The sequence below is a fragment of the Pogona vitticeps genome, chromosome 1 (assembly GCF_051106095.1).
Source record: "Pogona vitticeps strain Pit_001003342236 chromosome 1, PviZW2.1, whole genome shotgun sequence".
Taxonomy (NCBI): domain Eukaryota; kingdom Metazoa; phylum Chordata; class Lepidosauria; order Squamata; family Agamidae; genus Pogona; species Pogona vitticeps.
Genome location: NC_135783.1, coordinates 244,527,845 through 244,551,798, shown reverse-complemented (window position 1 = coordinate 244,551,798; position 23,954 = coordinate 244,527,845). Strand labels below are relative to the sequence as shown.

Sequence of the window (23,954 nt, the reverse complement as noted above, 5' to 3'; positions counted from 1 at the left end):
ATGGGTCAGTTGGGTGAGAATAAATGCTGCATCTTCATTTAAATTCTAATAATGACAACATTCCATGTGCATCTCTTTTGACCAAAACAGCTCACCTGGTTAATGATTACTTGTGCTAGTTTACTGCTGAAGACTGACGGAAGGTCATTCTGCTGTTTATGTGTAAACTGTTGGCATAAAAATCTCTCTGGAAATAGTAAGCAAACACGTTAAGGAGTAGGCCGTGTGAAAGAGAGTTGAGATGCTCATTTCCTAAACTCAGAACCAGACACTCCAAGAGTACATTTCCTGCTTTCCTTGTGTAAATAGATAATCCAATTCTTCCATCTTACCTGATGTTATCTGAGGAGCCCAAGAGATGCTGTGAAAAATTTCAGCTCAGTGGGCAATTACCATCCCGTGTTCGAAATCTCAGGGTACAAACTGCTGCCCCATTTTGTGTAATGTTTTATTTCACTTATTTACTAAAATGTTCCTATTCAGCCCTGTATTGGAAGATCAGTGAAAAGAAACAAATTTTAAACAAAAACTGCTGGACGTAATAGAAAACCCACAATCCACAAACGAAGAGCCACAAGCACTCATGCATGAGCCCCAAAATCTTCAATTAAGAACTTTTTAATTTGATCTTCTCTGGAATATAAATAAAAGGTCTGGCTGAAATGAAGCCACGGCCAGTGCTAGGCAGGCCTCCAAGGGAGCAGCATTCTGGACTACTGTATGTAGATTGCTCTCAGTCTGAGGGGATACTCAAGAGTCCAGAGAGAATAATAGGAATGATCAGGCAAAAGAGAAAAAATGTGATCACTTGATCACTCAAATACTGCTAAGTACCTTTAAGGCATTAACTTTATTAAAACCCCTAAGAAATGAAATACTCTAGAAATACAACAGTCTTGATATTTATGTTAATCATAGAAAGAGATTATGCAACTGTAAAAATGAATTGGTCATTTGTTATCGTAGAAATATGGAGCTGAGTTTTTAAATAATTACACTGAATTGTTTCAAGTTGTAACAATGTTAGCAGGGAGTTTTGGGGCCTCAGGTAGTTTGCCTTTATCTAGAGGTGCCATGGACTGAGTTTAGGTTTTTAACATGTGTCTAGTCCTGCACAGGGAGTCCTTCTCATTCAGCTCTGTGTGGTCAGAAGGATTAGTAAAAATTTTGAAGAGCTATTTTACAGTAGTCAAGTAATACACAGTGAATTAATTGGCATGCCAATCCTAGGTGCAGCCTTGAGGAGGAGTGCCCTTGGAACAGAAACAGGGACAAAAGAGTACACTTATTGTTTACAATGATGATGTTTCATTTGGTAAATAATAGCAACTGCTATGAATCTACATGACTTATCATTGGGTTACCTCAGACAACACAGATGTCTTCAATGATCAGAGATCACTTTGCATTAACACTTTAGTTAACATCCAAACAGTTAAGGAAGTTAAGTAACCAGTAAATCAGCTATTGTAAATAGCAACTTGTTCTTGCCTCTGGAAATAAAGGACCATTAATTTTTATAAAAGAGGAAGCTTGGTTTCATTCATTTGCCTGCTGCAAATGAATAGGAAGTTGTCTCATTTATTTGTTATAATTCAGGGCATGGTTACATGTGGGGAAAAATATTTTTAATCAGCATGTTTGAAGTTGAATTTTAAAAATTCTGACTACACAACGCACAGGGAAGCATGGAGTATTTTGCTCCAGAAGCATGAGCTTTTTGATTGGAAACCAAGATATTGTACTCAGCCACAAGAGGGTTGTTTATTTTAAACTGTTTATGAAATTGATTTTTTTGCATTTTTTCGGCATATGAAAATGCCTCTGTCAGTGTAAATTTTGTCTGCGGGGGCTTGTCAAGTAATGGATGCCAGGATCTGGGGTTTGGGCTGCATGGAAACTTTGCAGTCAGATCTGTTCCCCACCCCCTTCGTAATATTGATCTAGCACTATCCACTTTGAAAGAAAGAAAAATAATACAAAAACAAATATTAAAAAAATAACACCATAGCAGCAAGTGGCTGTGAGAGGCAGCCAATGTGAGGGCAGGCAAGTGAAGGACAAAGCCTCAAATTCAATGATTCTAAAAGTCCGTGGAGTTCCCCTCAACCAATATACAACAGAGTTTAAAAATGGATTAAAAGTTTTCGAAAAAAGGTGTGCACACTGACCCAAAAACCATGGAACTACCATGGGACTTTAAACTGACTTAAAAATCTCGATCCATCTCGTGATTCATTTTATGATCTTAGAACTGCAGAGCTGGGTTGGACCCTATGGATGGTTGAGTCCAGCCTCTTATTTCCTAACTTTTTTACCATATGTGGGTCTATTCCATTCCCCTCCACTTTATCCTCACAACAGGCTCCATGAAACAGGCCATGCTGAGGGAGAGTGACAGCTTTCCAGGTCACCCATCTCCGTTCATGGTTCACATGGGGACTAGAATCTGGATTTCTCCCTGCTTCAAGGCACCTGTCAGACAGACCTCCCAGGAATGAAAGCTGGGTCCTTGTGTTTCTACCATGAAATTACAAGCCATTGTTATGGATCTATGTGTGACCATGAGGGCTAGTAAAACAGTTGCTGGTCTTTGTAGATTTGGTCCTCACACTGGGACTGGCATCTTTTGCTCTCACGCTGCAATACTTCTGGAGGAACTGGTGACTTTCTTATACAGTAAACAGAGATGGGTGGAACCAGATATAATATGGAAATGATCAAAATATCTTCATCCAAAAACTATGAGTTAGACTAGAACTGGGATATTTATATTCAGATTGCCACTCAACCACAGCAATAAGGGGGCCTGGGGGCTGGGGAAATGATGGATTTGTGCCTGTTGTTGGGGGGAGGCATTGGGAAATGGGTGGTTCATGTTTTCCCTAGGCCTTTGCCTCTTTATTCAGCCATGAAGCTCACTAGGTGGTTAGTTGCTGTTCCTCAGCTGAACCTACTCTACCAGGATTAAAAAAAAGGGGGGGGAGTTAACAAGGTGTACTTTCTTGAATTCTTTGGCAAAAAGACATGAGATAAATATTATAATAATTTCTTAAGCCCTGCATATGGTATTGGAGAAGTATGTGGAATGTCTTATTGGTAATTATAGCTAAGCTGAAATCTTATAAGCACTTGCCTAGAAGTACGCAAGTCCCATTGCTTTCAAGGGGCCTGACTGCTGAATGAACAAGTCCAGAATCTGGTTGTATAGACACCACAGAAGCCCACTTTATGCAATCAGGTGTTAATGTCCATTTCTCTATCCACTTTTTACATGGAATTCAGTTTTATGTTCAGTCTTACATGGTATTTGTTTAACTGGAAACAAAGCCTGTTTTCACTGACGTGCAGATGTGGCATCCATGCTGCCAACTGCTATAATACATAAACAGATTACACAATCCCAGTGTGACCGCTGCCACCCCCAGCCAGGATGTGGCTGGCCAGGAGGGTCTGTTTGACCATGGGCGCCATGAAGTCCAGGCTCTCACTGTTACTTGAACTGGTATTTATTAAGATGTGGAGGTGAGGAGACAAAACAAAGTTGGGTGTCAAGTTCTACCTTATCCTGATAGCACCCCACTGCTTCCAGATGGCCCACATTTCTGTCATTGGGTTGGAACAGTCTATAGTGTGTGGCTGGGCTCTAGTTTTTCACAGAGACCCCATCCAGCGGACACCCTTTAAAGATGTTTGGCCATGCTGGGCTGTTGCAGGAACCCATGTCCCACAAGCTCTCTATGCCTTCAAGAGCTCTGTCAAGGGCATTCCTTCTGCCACTTCATATGCCAGCGCCTCCTCTGTGTCAGGGTGGGGACTGGGTGCCCAGTGCATTGTCTCAGTCAGTTTTGGGGGTTGGGGGCTGAAGAGAGGTGCACCTCCCCCATGTCTTCATCCTTTAGCAAGTCAGAATGGTACCTTCCCCCTGTCCTGGACCTCAATAGCTGGCCTTTCCCAAGGACTCAGGAGATGGCCACCAGTTCTTCCACATCCTCTCCCCACTCCTACCTTCCAGAGTCTGTTGAGTGCGACATGTGCGAGCCACAGTGCTCCCCACCCCCACTTCTTCTTCCTTTAAGACCAGGTCCTGCTAATCCAACCTGGCCTTCGCCCCACGCTGCAGGTGCAGCTGATCAACCTCTGCCATCTTCTTTCCACTTGGGGCTTCACTCGTACTTCCAGCAGGATCTCCATGACATCTGCAAAGGGAAACAGGACCAGGGCAGATGGCTCACCCAGGACAGGTGGGAGTTCTCCCCTCACACCCAGATTCCTGAAAAACACATGTCTGATTTAGTGTTTATAACAACGAAATAGCAAACATTCTGTATATTTTTAATGTGTTTCTCAGCTGCCTTTCAAAACTGTGGTCTTTGCAGGGTAGCTTACAGTTTAATAGCAGTACAGTCTAATAGCAACATATTATAAAAAATTAACTTGGAATAATATTTTTTAAAAATAAACTGTCTCACAAAAATACACTTTCAGCAGCAAATACCATAAAACCTACTACTGAGAATATGTTCGTTTTAAACCCCTCTTAAAAGCAACGACTAATGAAGCTGGCAGTGAATCTCCATATAGTTTTATAGGATAGTTGGCACCACTAAGCCAGCCCTATCTTTCATTCCCCTCTCCCCACCTACGAAGCACATTTAAAGTGAACTTTCTGTACTGTAATAAGATCTGACTGTATTGCAAACTGGTTAAATCTCATGATTTGTATTTCTTACTTAAATTCACTTAGTGTGATTGTATTGGGGTAGAATAAAACAGTTGGCTAGAAGTACAATTTGTCCTTAGCATAATACTCTAAGCATAATTACAGTTTGAGTCTAGCTGCCGCCCTGCCCCCTTTCACATAGACCTTCTGATAAGAAGAATAGGTCTTATCTAAGCACCAGCTAGACTTGCAAACTTTGGCAGATGAAGCTTTATCGGGCATAGAGAGTAGCATTGTCACTTGATGTTGAAAGCATAGGAACGAGGAGACCAATAAAAAGTTGGCAACCCTGTCTCCATGAACTGTATTTTGCAGTTCATCCCTTCCACTTTGCCTTGTGCAGAAATGGTGGTGCGTGGTGTTTTGTGCTCTTTGTTCCATTCTTTGCATTTATACTGTGCCAAGGTGGGTATTCCCAAGTACGGTGCCTTGCAGCAAGAGTGTGCCTGGGATACTCTTTCCAAAAAGAACACTTGCTCTTCCATCATTTCCGCTCAGAAGGAAGCAAGTAGTTACACTCTGACCCAAAGAGGCCTGCCTTGGGATTTTTGAGGCTACTTACAGAAACTTCCTATGGGAACCCTTTGCATTTGTCTTTGTTACTCTGAGATCTTGACTTTTCTTCAGTGAGTTCACAGGGACATAAATGGCTGTCCTCTGCCCAGCTTTATCCTGGATTATAAAATAGATTTAACACAGAAACATTCTTCTTCCACAAGGATATTTAAAAAAAATTAAAGCCCACTGTGCCGTTTAAGGAAGTACTTTTTTTCTGTCCTGAGCATTCCTGTTTGTTGGATGACCCTGAGTTTTGATATTGTGAAAGATAACATCTCTTTTTATCCACTTTCTGCTCCTTATACTGTATGTAATTTTATAAACATCTATCGCCTCATCCTTGGCTCTGTTCTAAACCAGTGGTTCTTAACCCTTTTCAAGTCCTGATCCCCTTTTACAATAATAGCCAAGTAACCTGCAGCCACCCTACCATATTTGCATAAAAAGCCATTTTAATTGGGTAAAGTACCATTATTCGTTTCTAAGAAAGCAGAGGTTCTTTTCCCCCCCAAAAGGCCTCTTTCTCATACATACACATACACCCTTACTTTAATATCCCGCTCCGAAAGGTCAAGGAAGAAATTATTTGACGAAGGCCACAACACATATAAGGTGACCCATGATGCACACCCCTGAAAACACTTTGTAACCCCCTTGGCGGTCACAACCCCCAGGTTGAGAAACACTGGTCTAAACCAAACAGCACTCTGCCCATTGCAGGGCAATGTAAAACCGACAGGGCAGCTTGCCTCTTGTAGTAAATGCTACAGCAAACCAGCCCTGATGTGCTGGATAAACACTGGGCAATACTTTCCCAAAAGTTGTAATGGAGAGTGCTTCCCCCCCACCCCCCACCTCGTGCCCAGTGCCCCAAACAGAACTGAGAACAACAACAACAGTTCTCCCTTTTACCTTGGATCTGTTTTCTACTGATAGAGGCACATACTGAACTCAGCAAGCTCTCTGGCTTTCTGTGATTATTTATGGAGCTTGCAAATGCTATTTTTTGGACTACAACACCCAGAATTCCCCTGCCCTCATGCTGCCTGAGGAATTCTAGGAGTTGTAGTAATCCGCCCACCTCAGCTCTGATTATTCAATAATCAATTAATTCAAACAGACACTATACTTTGTCAACATAAGCTTGAAGTTGTTGGACTTCCCTTTACAACATTCTACAGGCAGAATCAAGTGCTAGAAAATTAGCTTCATTACGCATATTGTTTGGTTTCAGCAGTGAAGTACTCTTTTTCACAAAAAAGCAGTTTAGATCGAAATAGTACTAATTTGCCCTAGGTTCATTTTGCTTGTTCGTTTTTTTAATGTGTGAATGAATGAACAGAGTCATTGCGTCACACTGTCTACCCTAGCTATCCCGAAACAAGATTTTACCTCACTTAAAGCACTAACTAGTAGAGTGTCGAGGTTGAATTGATTAATTGGTGAGATTAATGAACTAAAGCTTTAATCATAGATTAAAATTTGATCCCTTTTTGGGAGTTGGCAGCAAGTGAAGACTGCGTGATTTAGGATTTGAAAGATTTGCTGCCATCGGTAGAGTGCCTTTTCGGTTACAACAGATGGTATGGAAAAAGAAGCCTAAAGAAAAACAGGCCGCAGTTCCATTCAGTTTATATTTAAAGCTAGGGGATAATTTCCCTTCGGAAGGACACCAGTTAATTGAAACCTTTGGAGCTGTATCTTTTATATCTAGAGTTTCTCTTAGAAAGACATGAAGCTTGTTTACTTTAAAAATATGAATATATGCTAGCAGAGAGGATGCCATAAGCACAGAATGAAGAAAAACAGGTTTACTGTATTTTCTAACAAGCAGTGACAATTGTATTGGCTAGTATCTTGTTATGCAGCTCTGTCTGCACAGTGGGAGTGACATCACCAACCCTAGCAATATGCTGCTAATTCAAGAGTTATATTTTAGATTTTAGGATACACAGGACCTCCTTTTTTGCACACAAGTCCAAAATCAAAAAAGGAAGCCTTTAATTAGTGATGTCACTTCTGTCACGCAGGTGGAGGGATGCCATAGGATACAGGTTGTAAAGTGACATGGGTGGACCTGCATGTAAGGAAGAAGGTCACCGGAGAGGAAAGGAGGGGCAGCGCTAAGGCCATGAGCTGCAGGTGGCACCAGTGCTGCTGTAAAATAATGGATCCTGGAACTGTGACGTGGCTGCAGGTCTCTACACAGTGACACTGAAGTTAGAGGAATGTCTGTACGTGTAGCTCCAGTGTGATCAGTCCCGCTTCTGGAATGTTTAATTGCATGGGCCTCAGTACTGAGACACAGTTGCTTATGAGAGAGATCTTAGTGCAACTGGAGTGGGCCTGTTACTAGTGGAAATAATCTTTCATATGTGTAATATTTTAAGTTCGATACAGAAAAGTTTCTTATTGCTGCTAAGGGAAACTGATTACAAGGTCTTTTATAACGTAGTCCATTTTGATCTCTGAGTGAAGATTGGAGAGAGCTTTATGGAGACCCATTTATGGTAAGAGCTAATGCACTTTAGTTGCAATCAGGTGGAATATTTCAATAATTTTCTCTTAATGGAACTTCAGCTGATGTCAGTCCTCTTGGGCTTTTTACCATTTTTTTGCTGGGCAAACTATATTGTAGGGCTATGGATAGCAGACATTCTTACATAAGAACGAGCATTTTTACATTGTAACAGTACTTCTGTTTAAAAATTACATACTTAAATTAAAAATACTTTAATCTATTAAAAGTATGTGATACAAATTTTGTTTAATTCTTATATATTTTACTATCCACTTTGGCATTTGTATTGCCATATTGCAGTGGCCTAGAGTCACACTGAACAACACTGGCTGCCCTTCTTCTCTGTTCAGTCTATTTCCCAGGGACATACCGTAGCTTAACCAGAAGTATGAGAGAAATAATAACGGAAAAGATGAAGAAGAGAGAAACTGGTGCTTTTGAGGCCAGGGAAAAGAAAATACAGTGGTGCAGGACATTTCTCTTATGTGCTGTTCTTTTTCACACTTTGTGGGGTTCTTATGTAAAAGAAGGGAAAAAATACAGATCATTGTGCAGTAAATAGGAATACAGTATGGTTTTATCAGAATCTTTGGGGATGCATATGGAGATGTTTCCTGCAACTTCTATCACATCTTAACAGAGCTGAGTTTAGTTCAGATGATCTTGGTGCTTCAGATGGGTGTGTCAGAGTGACATGTTGCCATTGTTTTATCTACAGGCACTTAGGGACAGGAAGCAAACACAGAAATCCTGCTCTCAAATGTTCTTTCTGCACAGCAAGTGGCAGTGCAATTTTCCCTCCTCTGCACATAGTCTTTCCTCTAGGAAGGAAGGAAGGAAGGAAGACAGAGAACAGACAGACAGCTGCCTCACTTGGAGTGTGTTCGCGTAATGCTGCGTTTATCACTTTTCTTACTGTTTGATTTTGAAGAAAGAGTGGAAGATAAGCTTCTTCAAACAAACAAAGAAATAAACATAACCACACACTAGCTCAGTGAGAGAGGTTAGTCTGAAATATCTTGACATCTTCATGGTATTTCATTGCTGGACAGGTGACCTTCACAGGTAACATGGATAGAAGCAATTGTTCTGTAGTAATTCATTCCAGTTCCGTTACTGACATATGTCAACAAAATGGAATAACTTTCGTAAGGGGATGACACTTCACAAACTCCATTTTGGATGCACAGTTTTTGGATTTTGATTTGAGGCAAATGCGAGTGAGTTGTACACTTAGCATTTTCGTTGCCATTTCTGCAACCAGATCAGAAAAGGATGGAAACTTACGAAGCGTGGGTATGTAAGCAGTGTATACTGTATTGCCATATTTGGGGATCTGCCCTGATTGGTTTTGTTTTGCTATCACCAATCATCAAAAAAGCTCATTGCACATTTCCCAGTTTGAAATGCCTTAAAAGCAGATGACTAGCAATGGTTTGGGGACAGGTGCAGACCACCGGGCCACAGTGGGTCCAGTCCCACTATCTTCAGCTCCCGGTAAAGTTCCAGGGTGCTGTTGCTGCTTCACTTTTTGTATTTTGTTTTTGCCTGCTTGTCTGTGCCAAGCTGTTGTCTGGCAATCCTTTAGGCTCAGGGCAACCATTATCTAGTGGGACAGGAAAGCCAGTAACTTAGTAGATAATACAGGAGCCTTGCATAAACCTTCTGAGCCAGTGTAGTAGACAGAGGAGGGGTGTGTGTGAGTGAATGAGAGAGAGGGAGAGAGAGAGAGAGAGAGAGAGAGAGAGAGCCTGTTAGTTTAAGCCTAACCTCATTTTTTAATCTTAATCTTCTTGAATAACTGGGAATTTCACAGTTCACTGATCCTTGGAGAACTGCTCAGCAAATAGCCTGGCCTGAATACACAGAGCAGGGCACTTGCCTGGCACTAAAATACACCCAAAAGCCAGCACAGAGGGCCCCTCTCCACCCCAGCCCACTCAGGCATGTCCTGGCTGCTGCAATTATTTTCAAACTGTGCCACCACCCCCACCACCACCCCCAGGATGGAACAGAGATGGATTGTCAGAGAGCCCACAAATCACACCACTGTTTAATTGCTGTCAGCACTCCAAGGCTGCAACAGCTAAGTAATGCTTCTTAGGGGCGCAAGTCATGCTGAACCTAAGTGGGGATTCCTTATGCACAAACAAGTTTAGGAGGGTGATGCAAGAAGCTTAAAAGCTGCTCTGAGGTCCACGGAAAAAGGAGAGGAGGAAATAAACGGAACACAGAAAAGCAAGGTTGGTGAATATGGCTGGTGTGTATCCAGAGCTCGTGTTCTCTGATCCACAGGAAGCAGTCCGTCTTCTGCAAGGTCTGTTTCAGCAGTGTGACTAAAATGGGGCACACCGTTGCTTTGAACAGGGATCCAAAATGGGGCTCAATGATCATATCATTTTGCCAGTGACTGAGAGGTTCTGCTAAACCAGAATGGCTTGTTGTGCTCTGTTGCTTTTTAATGTGTTTTTAGTGTTGATTTTATTTACCATTTTTAATATAATACTTGTTTAATTATTTTTTATATTGGTATCCTTACTATTTTTAGCTTTTAAATATTGTCTTTTTAATGATATAAGCCACCTTGGATTCCTTTAAGGAGTAATGTGGGATAAAAATATTTTAAATAAATAAACCATGTAAGGTTTTCTTTTCAGTGTGGAATAATTAAGCTATATTGCAAGTTGAAGATGAAGAGCCCAACAACTTTCCTATTCGACGGCTTAGTGAGGGCAGGAGATCAGGCAGAGTGGTTCCCTCGTAATACCTCATTAGTTCTTATTGCACTGCATCAGGTTTGGGAGGTGAAGACATTATATTTTCACAATTAAGTGGCAGATTCGTCCAAGAACCAATTGGGAGTAGATGTGGGATGTAGCCTGGGAGGCAACTGGCATGAAGAAACTGACTTATTTCTCTCTTTGTTTCCTCTTCTCCTGCAGCATCTTCACCTTGAATGATGGTAAGTCCAACCCTTCCTTGGTTCTCTTACCTTACTATCTTATCCAGCCATCCTTCAGACAAAAAGCCTATTCCAGAGAAAGACAAAACAGTATTTTGCTGCCCTTAATAGCTGCTACTATACATCCAGTTTGCAATTCTTGGAGACTTTAGTATAATATAAAACATCCTCCAACAACCCAGTGCCTTTTCAGGTACCTCAGACGACAAATGTTGTTTTGACTTATGTACTACCCCAAAGTGTTTAGAGCACTCTCTGAGCAGTTTATACCATAATTGTGAAATGAACACTTTGTCCCCCAGCCAGCTGGGTACTTATTTTACAGACCTTGGAAGGATAGAAGGCTGAGTCAGGTTGCAAGCAGAGGCTTGACTGCAGTACTGCAGTTTAACCACAGCTCCATGGGGTTAATTAATCCCATCATCCTCAGCCCAGCATGCTCTGTGGCAACAAGGAGTTGTAACAAAAATGAGGAAACCTTATATAAATAATATTGGAAAACAATTAATATTGTAGTCCCCCTAAGACATTTGCCTTATTTTAATGGGACATGATTCAGAGAACTTTTGAATAAACATGTATAAGACTGTACTGTCAGAATCATGGACTTTGGGCAGTTCTGTTAATGTAATGAGGCCCCTTCTCCAGGCGCTGCTCCTTTACTGCCTTCCACTTAACAGGTACTATTGAAGTTCTTGTATAGAACAGGTTGTTCCGCAGACACTCATTGTCCATGTTGTCTCAAGAAGCTGCCTCTGCAGAGAGAGGTTCAGCAGCTTCATCTACTGTACTGCTTTTGCCTTCTCATCTGCCCTTCTCCTTGGTCGTATCTGGAATACTTTCCTCTGCTATGCCCTGAGCCCCACCATCCCTCCTGGTTTCACATCCTGGTTTTCCAGCACTAAATGACCATAGAATTCTTGCAGAGAACTCTGTTGTCCACTGCCTTCTGCCTACCCCTTAGGTTCTCTGCCACTGGTCCTGGGCACGCTATCAATCACTGTTACATAAATTACATAAACAGGGATAATAAAAAGAGTGGCTCTCAAACACTTGCAGGATTTATTAGGAAATATGTACTGTACTTGACTGTGTCTCAGCATTTTGAAGGGTTTTTTAAAGCAAAGTGGTTTCTTCTAATTATTTTACAAAGCACAAACATGGACGTGTAATTTGTAATTGGTATGGACATGACCACACTTTGGCTAGTATCACTATTTTGTCTACCTGGAAATCCTCTAGTTTTCGGTCAAATGTGGGGACTCTCTTTTCGTTTGGTCTCAGGTGAACACCTGGGTCTCCCCTGGCATGGTACGTGTGAATGTAACCCAAAGTAGTAAGAACATCCTTTCTCTCTCACACACAGAGTTCTCTCTCTTTTGTGCATATGCTCACATTATTCATCTATATGCATGCTCACATACATACAGACAGACACACACACACAGCAGCAGAGAAGGACAATCTAGGCTTTCAAATATGTGGAATGTTCAGCCACAACTGCTTCAAGGAGACCTGAAGCCTTGCCACTCAAGGGAGTCAGCTCTGTATACCCCTTGGCCTTTCCTATTTACCATCACCGTTGCACCCAGAACGTAATGGATTTTGGCTGATTTCAGAAGGTCAGGCCTAATGAAACACATGGAAGGGAGACCACCACAGAAGACAGCTAGGAAACAGTCCTGCTAAAACTCTGCAGAGTCACTGTCAGTGAGACTTGACAATACCAGCCTAGGTATTGTCAATTTGCATGAGGGAGTTTCCTGTGTCTTCAAGGTAAGGGATGTGCAGAACCTCTAGGAGCTGTGCCGTCAAGGTTATGTGGTGTCCAGATTCTTCAGTCTCCTCTTATGCTTAACCAGCCTGCCCCCAACTGTTGACTAACGACCTTTAAAATCCTTTCCAACACCACAGTTTTAAAATTTAGGAATTGCCTGTTTCCCCCATTCATCTTGTGGGATCTGTGTTGCAGCAAAAATTTCCCTAACTCTTTTCTGGGCATGCTCCTCATTCCTTTGCTTTTCTCTTTCTACAGCTGTCTTTGGAGCAGATCCACACCGAGCCAGCCCCGACACCTAAGGAATTGGACTGGGCAGAACAGGGGTACCTGAGCCCTCTGCGCTGTTCCTGGCGCCGGGATGTGCCCTTGGACTGCAAAATCAGCCCAGAGGATGCCCAGGCCCGGGCTTGGACAGCCTACTACTATGACCTCTTGCAGAGTACTTTGCAGCAGGAAGGGCTCCCAGAGACTATTGACCTCACCAAGGAACCACGGACAGGTGGGGATTTCTTGGGTCTCTGAAAGCCCCTATGGCTTGCATGCAGATCCCGTCTTCAAAACCTTTCAGGACATTCACTTCAACATGGTGGTTGCTCATTACTGGCCTACAAATTTAAATGCTATTAAGGTATTCCCGTCGAGAAAGATTTTATTGCCCAAAATATGCAAATAATGTAAACATGTATTTGGAACAAAATATTTATTTCCACATACCTCTTGCAAGAGCAGTTCCAGAAAAACTGTTTAGTTAAAGCAAACGGAAGCAAGGACTTTGGTGTACATCTTAAAAACAAACCTCTTGTGACTGAAGGTTTGGAGTGAGAGGATTGGTAGCAGGAAACATTTCTGGAGAGGAAGGGAACCTGTTATCCCATGGCCTAACTCCTGTCCTGCAGCCATCTTTTTTGTGTGTAATTTTGGTGGCATTACTTCTTGTTGTAATTTTGTGGAATGGCCAGTGTATTCAAGAAAGAACTTTGTGAATTTTATCTCAGTGGCAACCCACACCTTTGTTCTGGAGAAGGAGGTTGAGGTGTGGGTTCCAGAACTGGATACAGCATAGAGGCTTAGGAGCTACAAATCTGGAAGTCTCCGTTTCTAATCTTCTCATTGCCTTGGATTAATGAGGGGGGCTTGCCATTAGCCCCCTTCCCCAGCGCAAACTGTGCATTCTCTTTCCTCATATGATTAAAATAATATCCAGGAGAACAGGGCAGGGAGGTGCTGGACATAATTTACTCTTTGTTTTGAGCCCTCCATGAGTGGAGAGATGAACATCTGAAGTGGGAAGTTCCTTCTACTGAGTGGAGTTACTTATACAGCCTAAAACCTGTGTTATGCAAGATTTTACTCTTAAAATACTATTTAGAAGGGCTTCAGAGAAACATCTAAAGTGGTGTTTTTGAAATATTTATATATGTATTATTAATTTGTTTTAGTTATATCTCATCTTCCCTCTAATGCCCTCATGGTTGTCCTTCTCTCCATTATGGGTCAAGATGAGTAAATGTAACTGGCCAACAGTTAGTTACCCAGGGAGCTTTTATGGTGTCAAATCTTTATCCAGCTCCTTTAGACCATGCTACCACCAAGAGTTTAAAGGGGGAAATATGAAGTCCATTCATATAAATGTACTGAGAAAAAGCCACCTCCTGGATTACTCTCACACTTAAAGGAAAACATAGGAGATGACGGCGAGCTTTACTTTTCTTATTAGTCTGGGATATGTCGGAGCATTGGTGATTCTGATTCCCAAGCCAAAAAATACCTCACCTCATGGTGACATTTCTTCATAGGAATCCCATCAGCAGAAGGATGCTGAAATATATGGGCTGTGGCTCAGAGGGCAGAATCAACTGTACAGTGGTGCCTCGCTTAGCGAGCGCACCATAGAACGACGAATCCATATAGCGAGGACGTTTTCGCGATCGCTAATGCGATCGCAAAGCGATGGCCTCTATGGCCAAAAATTGCATAGCGAAGGTCGGTAAGCGGTTTGCTTACCGACCTTCGCTTTGCGACCCGCGGATCAGCTGTTCGGCGGCTCCAAAATGGCCGCCGGAAGCCCCGAAATGGCCGCGTGCAGCGTTTTTGTGCCCTTGCTAAGTGAGGGGAGGGCGCAAAAATGGCTGCTGGTCATAGGGAAGCATCGCTCAACGGTGAGTTTCGGGGCCCATTGGAACGCATTAAACCAAGTTTAATGCGTTTCAATGGGTTTTTTCATTTCGTTGAGCGATATTTCCCATAGCGAGGGTTAATCCGGAATTGATTAACCTCGCAATGCGGGGCACCACTGTAGTAGGTTTTTGTACAAGTTTGATTGAAGAGTTCATAGAGCAAAGGAGTCCCAAATGCAATCTAAGGTAGAAGCCACACTGATTCTATTCTTGTCTCTTTTTTTAGGATTTGGTCCATCTGATGTAACCATCTGTGTTTTGGGCTCCCCCACTTCATATTTGTCTGTCCTTCTGGAAGGCGGCAACCAGTGTCCTGGTGAGTTGGTATTGTTCTAAAGTCAAGGCCAGTAAGGCTTCGTTCAGCTCGCTTTGCTTTGGCCCAGGATATCCTTTACATCTGTGCAGATCTGGTGAAGAAAAATAGGAGGACTATGTCCTACTCAAGAGGCAGCATAGCTTTGTCTCCCAGTGGGGCCGTCTGCGAGGAAGGAATGCCTTGGTTTACTTTTTTCCTCCTTTAGAAGAGACGCAGTGCGATGCCTTCTCTCTAGATTATGCAGACCAAGAAAGCAGGAGCCCTGGTAGGTGGGAGGGACACCAGCAGTTGTCAGGGAGGTATCAACCTGCTCAGGAAGACACCACATTCCCCATTTTTGTCCTAAACAATTCGACATTCAGGTTTAACCACCGGCAAGTTCCACTGGAGGCAACTGAAGTTAGAATCTTAGAAGTGCAGAGCTGGAAGGGATCCTATGGATCATTGAGTCCAACCCCTATCAAGGAGGCACACAGTGGGGGACAGAACTCCCAGCCCCTAGATCCACAGCCAGTAGTTAGTATTGCTGAGTATTCTCCCCCCCCCTCGCCTGCTCCCAGCACCAAGAAATAGGTGACTGGCTAGATTTTTTTAAGCCAATTGTTCTGGTGGCCTTATTAAAGTGACATATAAAATAAATTAGATCTTTGCGATGCGTCAGCCAATTTGGACTTAAGTCACGGGAACCTCGGATTTATGTAAGGATGGGTGCGATCACATAGGGAAATAGATCACAATTTTGGATCATTTACTTATATTTATTTATTTATTTATTTATTTATTTATTTATTTATTTATTTATTGAATTTATACCTCGCCCATTTAGTCAACTGACTACTCTGGGCGGCTAAGTTTTTAGAGTGACCTGGGTCATTCAGTTTCCAGGTGATCACGCAGTGCCTGGAGAAATACACTCCAGCCCAACTTGGATCTGTGGTCAAGCCTGACCATGGTAGGGCTTCTGCTAGTGGGGGGAAGGTAGGCTGGAGCAATTCCCCAACAGATGGAAGGGTTTCTGTAGAAGAGGTCACTTCCATTCAAGTGACACTTTTCAGGATGACCAGATGTATGCCTTTGAAGCCATCTGATCTCACCCTGAGTTAACTACTTGTGTTATTTTTCTATTTCCATGTACATGATAAGAGGCCATGGCATTCTAAGTCTGGTGCCTGAAATTCGTTCAGTATATTCAGTAAGGCTGCAGCTTTTTTCTGGACGGAGATATCTCGCCATGCATGTTTCCTGTGGACCCTCTTGGGCAGCTGCTATTCCTGGCATTCCTACTGTCTCTTCTCAGAGAGGCTGAGACAAGGTTGGCAGTAACCAGAGCTCTTGTGGCAGCTGAACTGCTCAGATTTCCCTCTGGCTCAGGTTCATATGGGAGCACAAGGCTGGAATAAACCAGAAGGTCAACTCTCCAGCCTCTCCCCTCCAAGGAACAATCCCTCCTACCCATCAGCTTTGCTTCAGGACTCCAAATCCTTTGTTGGAACTAGGGAATGTTTCTGCCAGCAGTTCTTCTGAGATTCTAGGAGTTGGTCTATAGTAGACGTTTGAAATTAGACATACACACTAACTGTCAGAGTTTCGGTGGTCATATACGACTCATGTGTTGACTGTTAGAGTTAGCGACATGTCTGAATGCTTGTGTTTCCTCAAAATAATGGGTGGAAACTTCTGTTCAGAAGGGCTCCCTTGCTATTTTTAAAGCAGCGAAACCCTGCTTGAAACACAGGAATTCAAATGCCTATGTTTCATTCACAGATTACTTCTACACCAGGCTTTTGATCCTACTTCATTCACAGAATGTTATAGAGGATGGATTCTGAACAGTTCTGTCTTCCATTTGTCATTCTTCTGTACTCTTGCATCATCTTCTTAAGCTTTTTTCCTCACACAGACCATCTGTCAAGGACAGAAAACTGGAATCGCTGCATAATAACTTTTCACTGGCAATGCAAAGAGCCCTCTGTTATCAGTGTCCACAACTGAGAAGCCCATGTTTATATGTTATCATTTTGAATCGGGGTTCTTCTTTTGTGCCCTACGTACTTAAAAGATAAACTCTGTGTAGTTAGGCAAGCCAGGGAGTTCTGGCACCCAACAAAAATAAAATGGATATAGAGCAGGGCTTAGAACAAATGCACCCACCCACTCACCTCCTTGTTCTGAAAGTACTGCTTTCTAGCCATAATGGCCCAAATACTCTTTTCATAGCTATGCAAATATTGTAATTGTTGGAGGCAAATTGTCCCAAGTTAAGAAATCACTGTAGACATTGTCCATTGCTCACAGAGCCATACAAATCAGTACACAACTGATAATGTCTATGGTGATTTCTTGGTGCAGTTCACTTCCAGAAATTATGGTTTGTGCTATGCCAGTGTAGCTAGGCAAAAAGATTTGACCCATTGCTCAACCCAGTATGTGAGCATTTTTACAATCAAGCGTATTCAGCTCTTTCTCCATTAATATATATGAGTGCCTTCTTCAGCCTCATAAAATGTGATCCTATACCTGCAAAGAACAGGTATAACAATTTCTGGGGTACAGAGAAACTGTCAGTGGTGTATAAATAACACAAAACGTTTCGTTTGAAACATTTTTGACCGTGGATTGTTTCTTCTCAATGCAGCCTCTGTAGCTACAAGCTGATAAGAGCCCATACTTCCCCTTCCCTCCCTTCTCTTCGCTTCCTCCATGTGTTTAGAATAGGTAAGGGCCCTAGACCCTTCAGGTGCACGTGGACACCAGTGGCCATCATTCCTGTTCAAGTTGCCCAACAGCTGAGATGGTAGGAACTATCCTTCAAAAACATTGGGAGGGTTATACTTGTTCTAGTGCCTGTAACTCAGCATTGCCCCTTCAGTGGCTATAGGTCAGCATATTCTTATCACAAAAGTTAAAAGAATTGCACCACCTTTGTTTGCTTGAAATCTTCTCTTAGTCTATAAGAAAGAATTACAATTGTATGTAGGTTGGAACATCAGCAAAAGGTAGCCTTCCTTGCTTTGAGTGGTGAGTGCCGCCAGCTCACCTAAAGATGAAAATGAAACTCTTTAAGTAGAAGCACCACCCTCCACAGGTTTCCAAGAAAAAAAATTACAGCAGTCCCTTGCCATTTTGTGAACTGTTTTGCGGCTTGTTTGTCCCCCCCCCCCCTTTCTCTTCATTTCCTTGGCTTCTTTTAGTTTTGTCTCAAATTGTATGGCAAACATATTTATAATTGTAATCACTACCAGATCTCTGCAGCTATGTAAAAAAAGGGGTGGCATTCATGCAACCAGACTGCAGTAAGGAAGGGGGGGGGGGACCAAAAATCAAGAAGTAGAACTATGAGCATAAATTGTCAAGATGTTCAAGGACATGTGCATATAGATACATATAGGTACAGATATAAAGATAGATTTTTAAACCATTGTATGCCACTTGTTATTTTACAAAACTCCTCAACCTGCATTAACAACAAGCTGTGTATTGGTTTTGTCAGCTAATGTCCTTTCAGCTGAAGACTTTGTGTAAAAATGCATTCTCTGTCCTGGGCAACTTTTCGGGTACGTTTGTTTATGTTTTTGTTGCCCTAAGAACTTGATATGACATGACTGTTGTCAGATCCAGGACTTGTGATGCACCTAAAATGCATCAGAGGGCAATGGTTGACTGGTTTTCTCTATAACCTTCTTGGCAATCTCCCACCCAAACCATGAGCAGCTCAGTTTTCCCAGCACCACACAACCAATTCCAGGACTAATCACTTCTACTGCACCAAACCTGTAAATGCTGAGGAAGTGCTAATGACATCATAATGAATGCTTCTTTTTTTCCTCTTCCTTGCTCAGTGTCACTCCATTCAGTGGTGTCATGTAGGAAAATATGGCAGAGTAATATTTTCCAGAGAACAAGAATAGGTCGGGCGGGGGGGGGGCGGGAGGGGGCGGCAGCGGCAGGGCCATCTGGCTGAGGCCTGTCCTCATAGCGGGGGGGGGGGGAGGAGTTCACCTCAAACATGGCTGTGCGCTTAACCACTTTAACCCTGTTTGGCCGTGTCCCTTGACTTGAGTGAAATTTAGAACTTTTAACTGTCTGTTTTGATTCTTGATTAAAGCCCAAACAAGTAAGGGGCCTCACAAGGGGAAATGGACCAGGCCTCACATGAGCTCTCGGGGAGCCTCTATGTCTCCTTGCCTTGCTGGCTCCAGCACTGTTGTCCAGGCAGACAATCAGGGAATGGGTGGCGCTGACAGGATGCAAGGCCCCAGGTCTCCCTGCTGCTGCTCACTCTAACACTGTGTGTGATCCTTGGCCTGACGAATCCTAGCAACCCAAGCCCTTGCCCAGGAGGTTCTTTTCCACTGGGGGGGGGGGAGCAGGCTTTTTTATATTGTTGGACTTATCCCATACACACACACAAGCTAGATTTCCCCTCTTCCTCCTTTCCAGGTAACATGCTACTGTGTCTTTCGCCAGCCTGGCTGTCCAAGGTGCCATCGGAATCACACCCAGGAGAGTCGTCCTTGCTGGTCTTCAAGGCTGTGACGTTTGACCTTGGTGGCCGCACAACCCTTGATGAGTTTGTGCCTCCACGCCGTGTCACCTACTTCACAGGCTGCTTTGGCCCCTGCAAGGCCCAGGGCCAGTCAGCAGCAGAGCTGGCCCGAGACCTCGACTGCCCCACCGGTGGCTCAGGAGAGCTGGCTCGCCTACTGGAGGACAAGCTCCTGACCCGCCAGCTCATGGACCAGCAGGCAGAGGTGGCCGTGCCCCCCACCCTGGCCTTCACCTTCAAGCGCCCACTGCCCCTGAGAAGCGTGACAGAGGAGCAGCACGTTCGCATGGTAGAGCTCAGTGGCCGTGAGGGGCAAGACAACCTGTTGCAGGAGGAAATCGCAGCGTTCTTGCAAGGTGGTGCCATGGAACTTTACCGCCAGGTGAGAAACCCTGACCGTGAAAAGTGGGAGTGCAAGGCAGGTGGTGATAGAGTGTGGCAGCTAAATATGCAGGCTGTAGATCTTTCAAGGAAGAAACATCCTGTGGAAGGTAACTGCCCACAACTTGGCCCTTTCTCTGCTGTGCTTTCAACAGGTGGTGGTGAAACCATCAGGCTGGCGCTGGAATGGAGCCCAGGCTGTGTCATTCCATGCTAAGTCAGAACAAGGATGTATCCTGCAAGCTGTCCTAGCGCTGCTGGAGACCTTAGAGGAGGAGGAGAGCATCTTGGTGGAGGCTTTCATTCCCACGGCTCACGTGATCCGACCTGGCCCTTCTGACACTGATGGCTCTCCATGTAAGGAACTGTTTTAGTCAAGCCCTACAATAAACTAGTCCCTAGTTCCATGCCCAGGCTTAGGATAACAGTTTTCTCCAGAAGTCCTTTCTTCTCATTGCGCTGCTTCGTCCCACTGCATCTCTTTGAACACTGTTAGCTTTGGCCATTCAAGAGAGAGGTGCTTCACATTGGCAGTAGGTGGAATGGGAGAAGATGGACAGCCTCGGGCAGGATACCATACTGGAAGGCTGGAATCCTGCCCAGCAATTTTGCATTGCTTGTTCTGCTCCAGCCCAAAATATCTCTTCTATTCTCGCTTGCATGTATCTTATTTTCATTGCCCCATGGCCTACAAGAATACATTTGCTTCTCTGATCTATGCTTTCTTTTCCCTTTTGGACTCCTTGTCCTATGTCTCTAGTTCCAGGCAACACATCTCCACAGCCCGATCTGGCAGTACGAATATGCACTGTTGTCTGTAGATCCCGAAAAGACCAGCCTCTGCTAAGCAAGGTAAAAGGAAAGAAAGGAAAGGAAAGGAAAGGAAGGAAGGAAAATAAAAGTTCTGAGCTATTTTGGAAATTAACAATGGGAGAGACTAGGCCACTATCATCAATAAAAAACCCATAGCACTTTCAGACAGGTCAATGTATGGAAATACAGTTTTTTCTTCCCATTTTGAATTGTCTGGACAAATTCTGGCTGGCGCTTGCTTATAGATTAAAGTGGTTTTGCAGTTCTAAAATTATTCCTTGTATGGAACTGGTTATATCCTCAGTTGCCAGACTCATAATCTGTAACCACCTCCTGGGTATGTATCTGTAACCTGGTTAGAACTGGAAATCATTCTGTATTCTCTTTTCTTCTCTTGGATCCAGACTTAGCAGACCCACTGAAATCAATCAGCCTTATGCTGGTCATGACCAAAGTGTCCGATTATTATTATTTTTAGCTCTCCAGGGGTGGAAAAACATTTTCAGCCTTACAAGCCAAATTTCTGTGTGGGAAGGGGCTTGAGCAAAGTCAGAATGAAAGCAGGCAATGGCCAAAGAAAAGTGGGTAGGAGCAGCTGTAATTCTTATCAATATGGATAAGCATGCAAAATATAGCTCAATTTTCTCCATGTCTATTCTGGAGTAATTCACAAATCACAACTGAAATTGCATGCCACAGCATTTCTGCTTGCAAACTAGGGCTCGGGTCTGTGGAGGGTATTTAATGTTACCCTTTTATCTCTGATTGCTGATCCGATGCAAGATCAGAAGCACTTTTCAGCAGACAAGGACAGAGCTGCATAGCACCGGCCTGTTCCAAATGAATACATCTGGATACAGCTCCCTTTCCAAAAACAGTTATAACTCGCCCTGTGATTAGGAAAAAGTGGGCCCATCTCCTGGGGCTGTTGACAGAAAGATGCTAGAACAGGTTGAGGGAATGGGACAGCTGGAGCTCAGGTACCCAAACAGATCTTGCGCTTTGTTGTTGTTGTTGTTGTGTGCAGGTAGTATGCGGTGTGGGGCGAGCAGATAAGCCCCTGAAGCACCAGGCCACAGTGCCTCAGACACTTGAGAGTGGCCTCCGGCAATGGGGGCTGAAGGATGAGGCTCAGATTGCAGCCATCCATGCCCAGATCAAGCAGAAGGCTGAGGCAGCCATGAAAGCTTTCATGGATATGGAGGCTGGTCTGACAGCTGAGCAAAGAGGTGGTCGCCGAGCGCAGACCGATGTTATTGGTGAGTTTTGCTTGTTGCTTATTAAAAATGTTGTTCGTAAGATCTTGTGGGATACTGCAGTTGTATTGCACAAATGAGCACAGGGCTATCGGAAAAGCTATAGGGTGGCAGTATGTATCTGCACTAAGTACAGTGTAGCAGAAAAAGAGAAGGTTTTATGCAGCATTGAAAAAGTGCTTCCATTATAAAGCAAAGCTTGCACAGTGTTCTATATCTATACAAGTTTAGTTAGCAACTGCTTGTATGGCCCATGATTCTTGTATGGCTCCCTCTTTAAAGAGCCCATGTGATGTTTACATTGTTTAGTTACTGACTGATTCATACCCTACCCTCTGCCCTCGCAATCACCTTATGAGGCAGGACAGACTGAGAAAGAGTGACCGGCCCAGGATCACCAAGAGGCTTGCTCGCTGGATTTATTTCATCCTGGTGCAGCCTTTCTCCCAACATAAGGATCCAATATGGCTCATAAATAATTAAAAGCATGTGCAACAAAACACAATGTGCATTATAAACCCCTCCTAAAGATCTTAAAAACTAAGGATGCTCATAAGGGCAGAAACAGTGCATCATATAGCATGGACACAAGACACACAGGGCTTTAGATCATAACTAGCACTTTGAATTGGACCTGGAATTAGAGCAGCAGCTACTGATCCTGTTACAGTATAAGATTTAATGTCCCACCACCACCAACTGGTTCTAGCAGTAGTCAACTGTTGGAATTTAGAATGAGCAGAGGTTTCTCTGCACTATTCAATGGTAGACCCATGCAGGAGGCATGTACTGTAATACAAAGGAATGTGTTGCTCTGGCTGATTCAGACATCCTTAGCAGTCAGTACTCTCCTTTCTCTTCAGATCCTATAAATGGTGCACTAGCTTTGGCTATGCAAATACCATCCTGGTCACTGCCAAAAACTACGTGTCCAAGCCATGAACGTGAGGTTTCAGAGGGAGTGTAACCTCATCCACTATGGGCTGAATCCCTGCCATGTGATGTGCCTTTTGACTGATGAGGAGCACAAGTGGATTAAGCTTTGGTTTATTAACCCTCATCCAGTTCACTATTGACATCTTTTTTGACGATTAATGGAAAAGAGAGTGTGGGGGACCGTCATCATGCTGGTAGCACTGAAGCCCCAAACTTTGGACAGTCTCCTGATGGCTATCTTGTGTGTTAAATAGCATTGGGGGGGGGGCGAACAACACCCTAAGGAATTTTGCAGGCCAACAGCTAGGGCAACAGTTAAAGAATCCCCAAGCACCACCTTCTGAGCTTGCCTCTCCATGGCCTGAGCCACTTTAAGACAATGTCTCCAGGAACCATCACAAAGAAATAGCCCAGGAAGATGCCATGGCCAATGATTAGATATGGGCTATTAGTATCCGTATCCCTGGGGATACACATATGAACAGCAGCACCACAGGTGCCAAGGTGGCCCATTCCCTCCCCTCAGAACTGGCCGGTCCACTCACCAGTTGCCTTGTAGCACTGGGGTCCTTTGTTGTTGTCACCACGCCAATCCGGGAAGGAGCCTGGTTGGCACTTCCCCACCTCCCTATGCAGCTCACCAATCATCAGCTAAATGGGGGGACTCTCTGTCCTGACTCTTCGCCAGAGTGGTCGGCTGCGTAGGGAGGTGGGGAAGTGCCAGCCAGGCTCCTTCCAGGTTTGGAGCGATGACGACAACAAAGGATCCCAGCACCGTGCAGTGATCTGTGAGCGGGCTGGCCAGTTCTGGGGTGAGGGAGTGGGCTTCATGGCACCTGTAGTGCCACTATTCGTATTTGTGTCACCAGGGATGCAAATATGAATAGCCCATGTCTACCAATGATATTAAAAGTCACCAAGAAGTTCTGCAGAAAGAACTGGGGCACGTTCTTCGTCCTCTTCATGGCATAGGCCATCCACCAAG

General features: G+C 43.8%; 1 protein-coding gene and 1 long non-coding RNA gene across 4 annotated transcripts in view; one reads left to right on the top strand and one right to left on the bottom strand.

Moving 5' to 3' along the window:
• CARNS1 (carnosine synthase 1) overlaps positions 1–23,954 on the top strand; it is a 34,052-nt gene that overhangs the window by 2,318 nt on the left and 7,780 nt on the right. Inside the window, exons 1-8 of one of the 3 annotated variants that reach the window (XM_020806021.3) lie at positions 4,270–10,045; positions 10,745–10,764; positions 12,800–13,043; positions 14,948–15,037; positions 19,478–19,965; positions 20,120–20,321; positions 20,725–20,816; positions 21,805–22,036. In XM_020806021.3, coding sequence (XP_020661680.2) covers positions 10,759–10,764; positions 12,800–13,043; positions 14,948–15,037; positions 19,478–19,965; positions 20,120–20,321; positions 20,725–20,816; positions 21,805–22,036 — 1,354 coding nt within the window. In that variant the 5' untranslated portion in view covers positions 4,270–10,045; positions 10,745–10,758. Of the gene's footprint in view, positions 1–4,269; positions 10,046–10,097; positions 10,120–10,744; positions 10,765–12,799; positions 13,044–14,947; positions 15,038–19,477; positions 19,966–20,119; positions 20,322–20,724; positions 20,817–21,804; positions 22,037–23,954 lie in introns of those variants that run through there. The other 2 variants (XM_072985382.2, XM_072985381.2) reach the window with 2 other exon arrangements.
• LOC144586006 (uncharacterized) lies at positions 1,682–6,282 on the bottom strand. Its single transcript, XR_013540678.1, has 2 exons — positions 6,194–6,282; positions 1,682–4,273 (listed from the first exon to the last, which is right to left on the bottom strand). It is a non-coding gene; the product is annotated as an uncharacterized LOC144586006 (long non-coding RNA).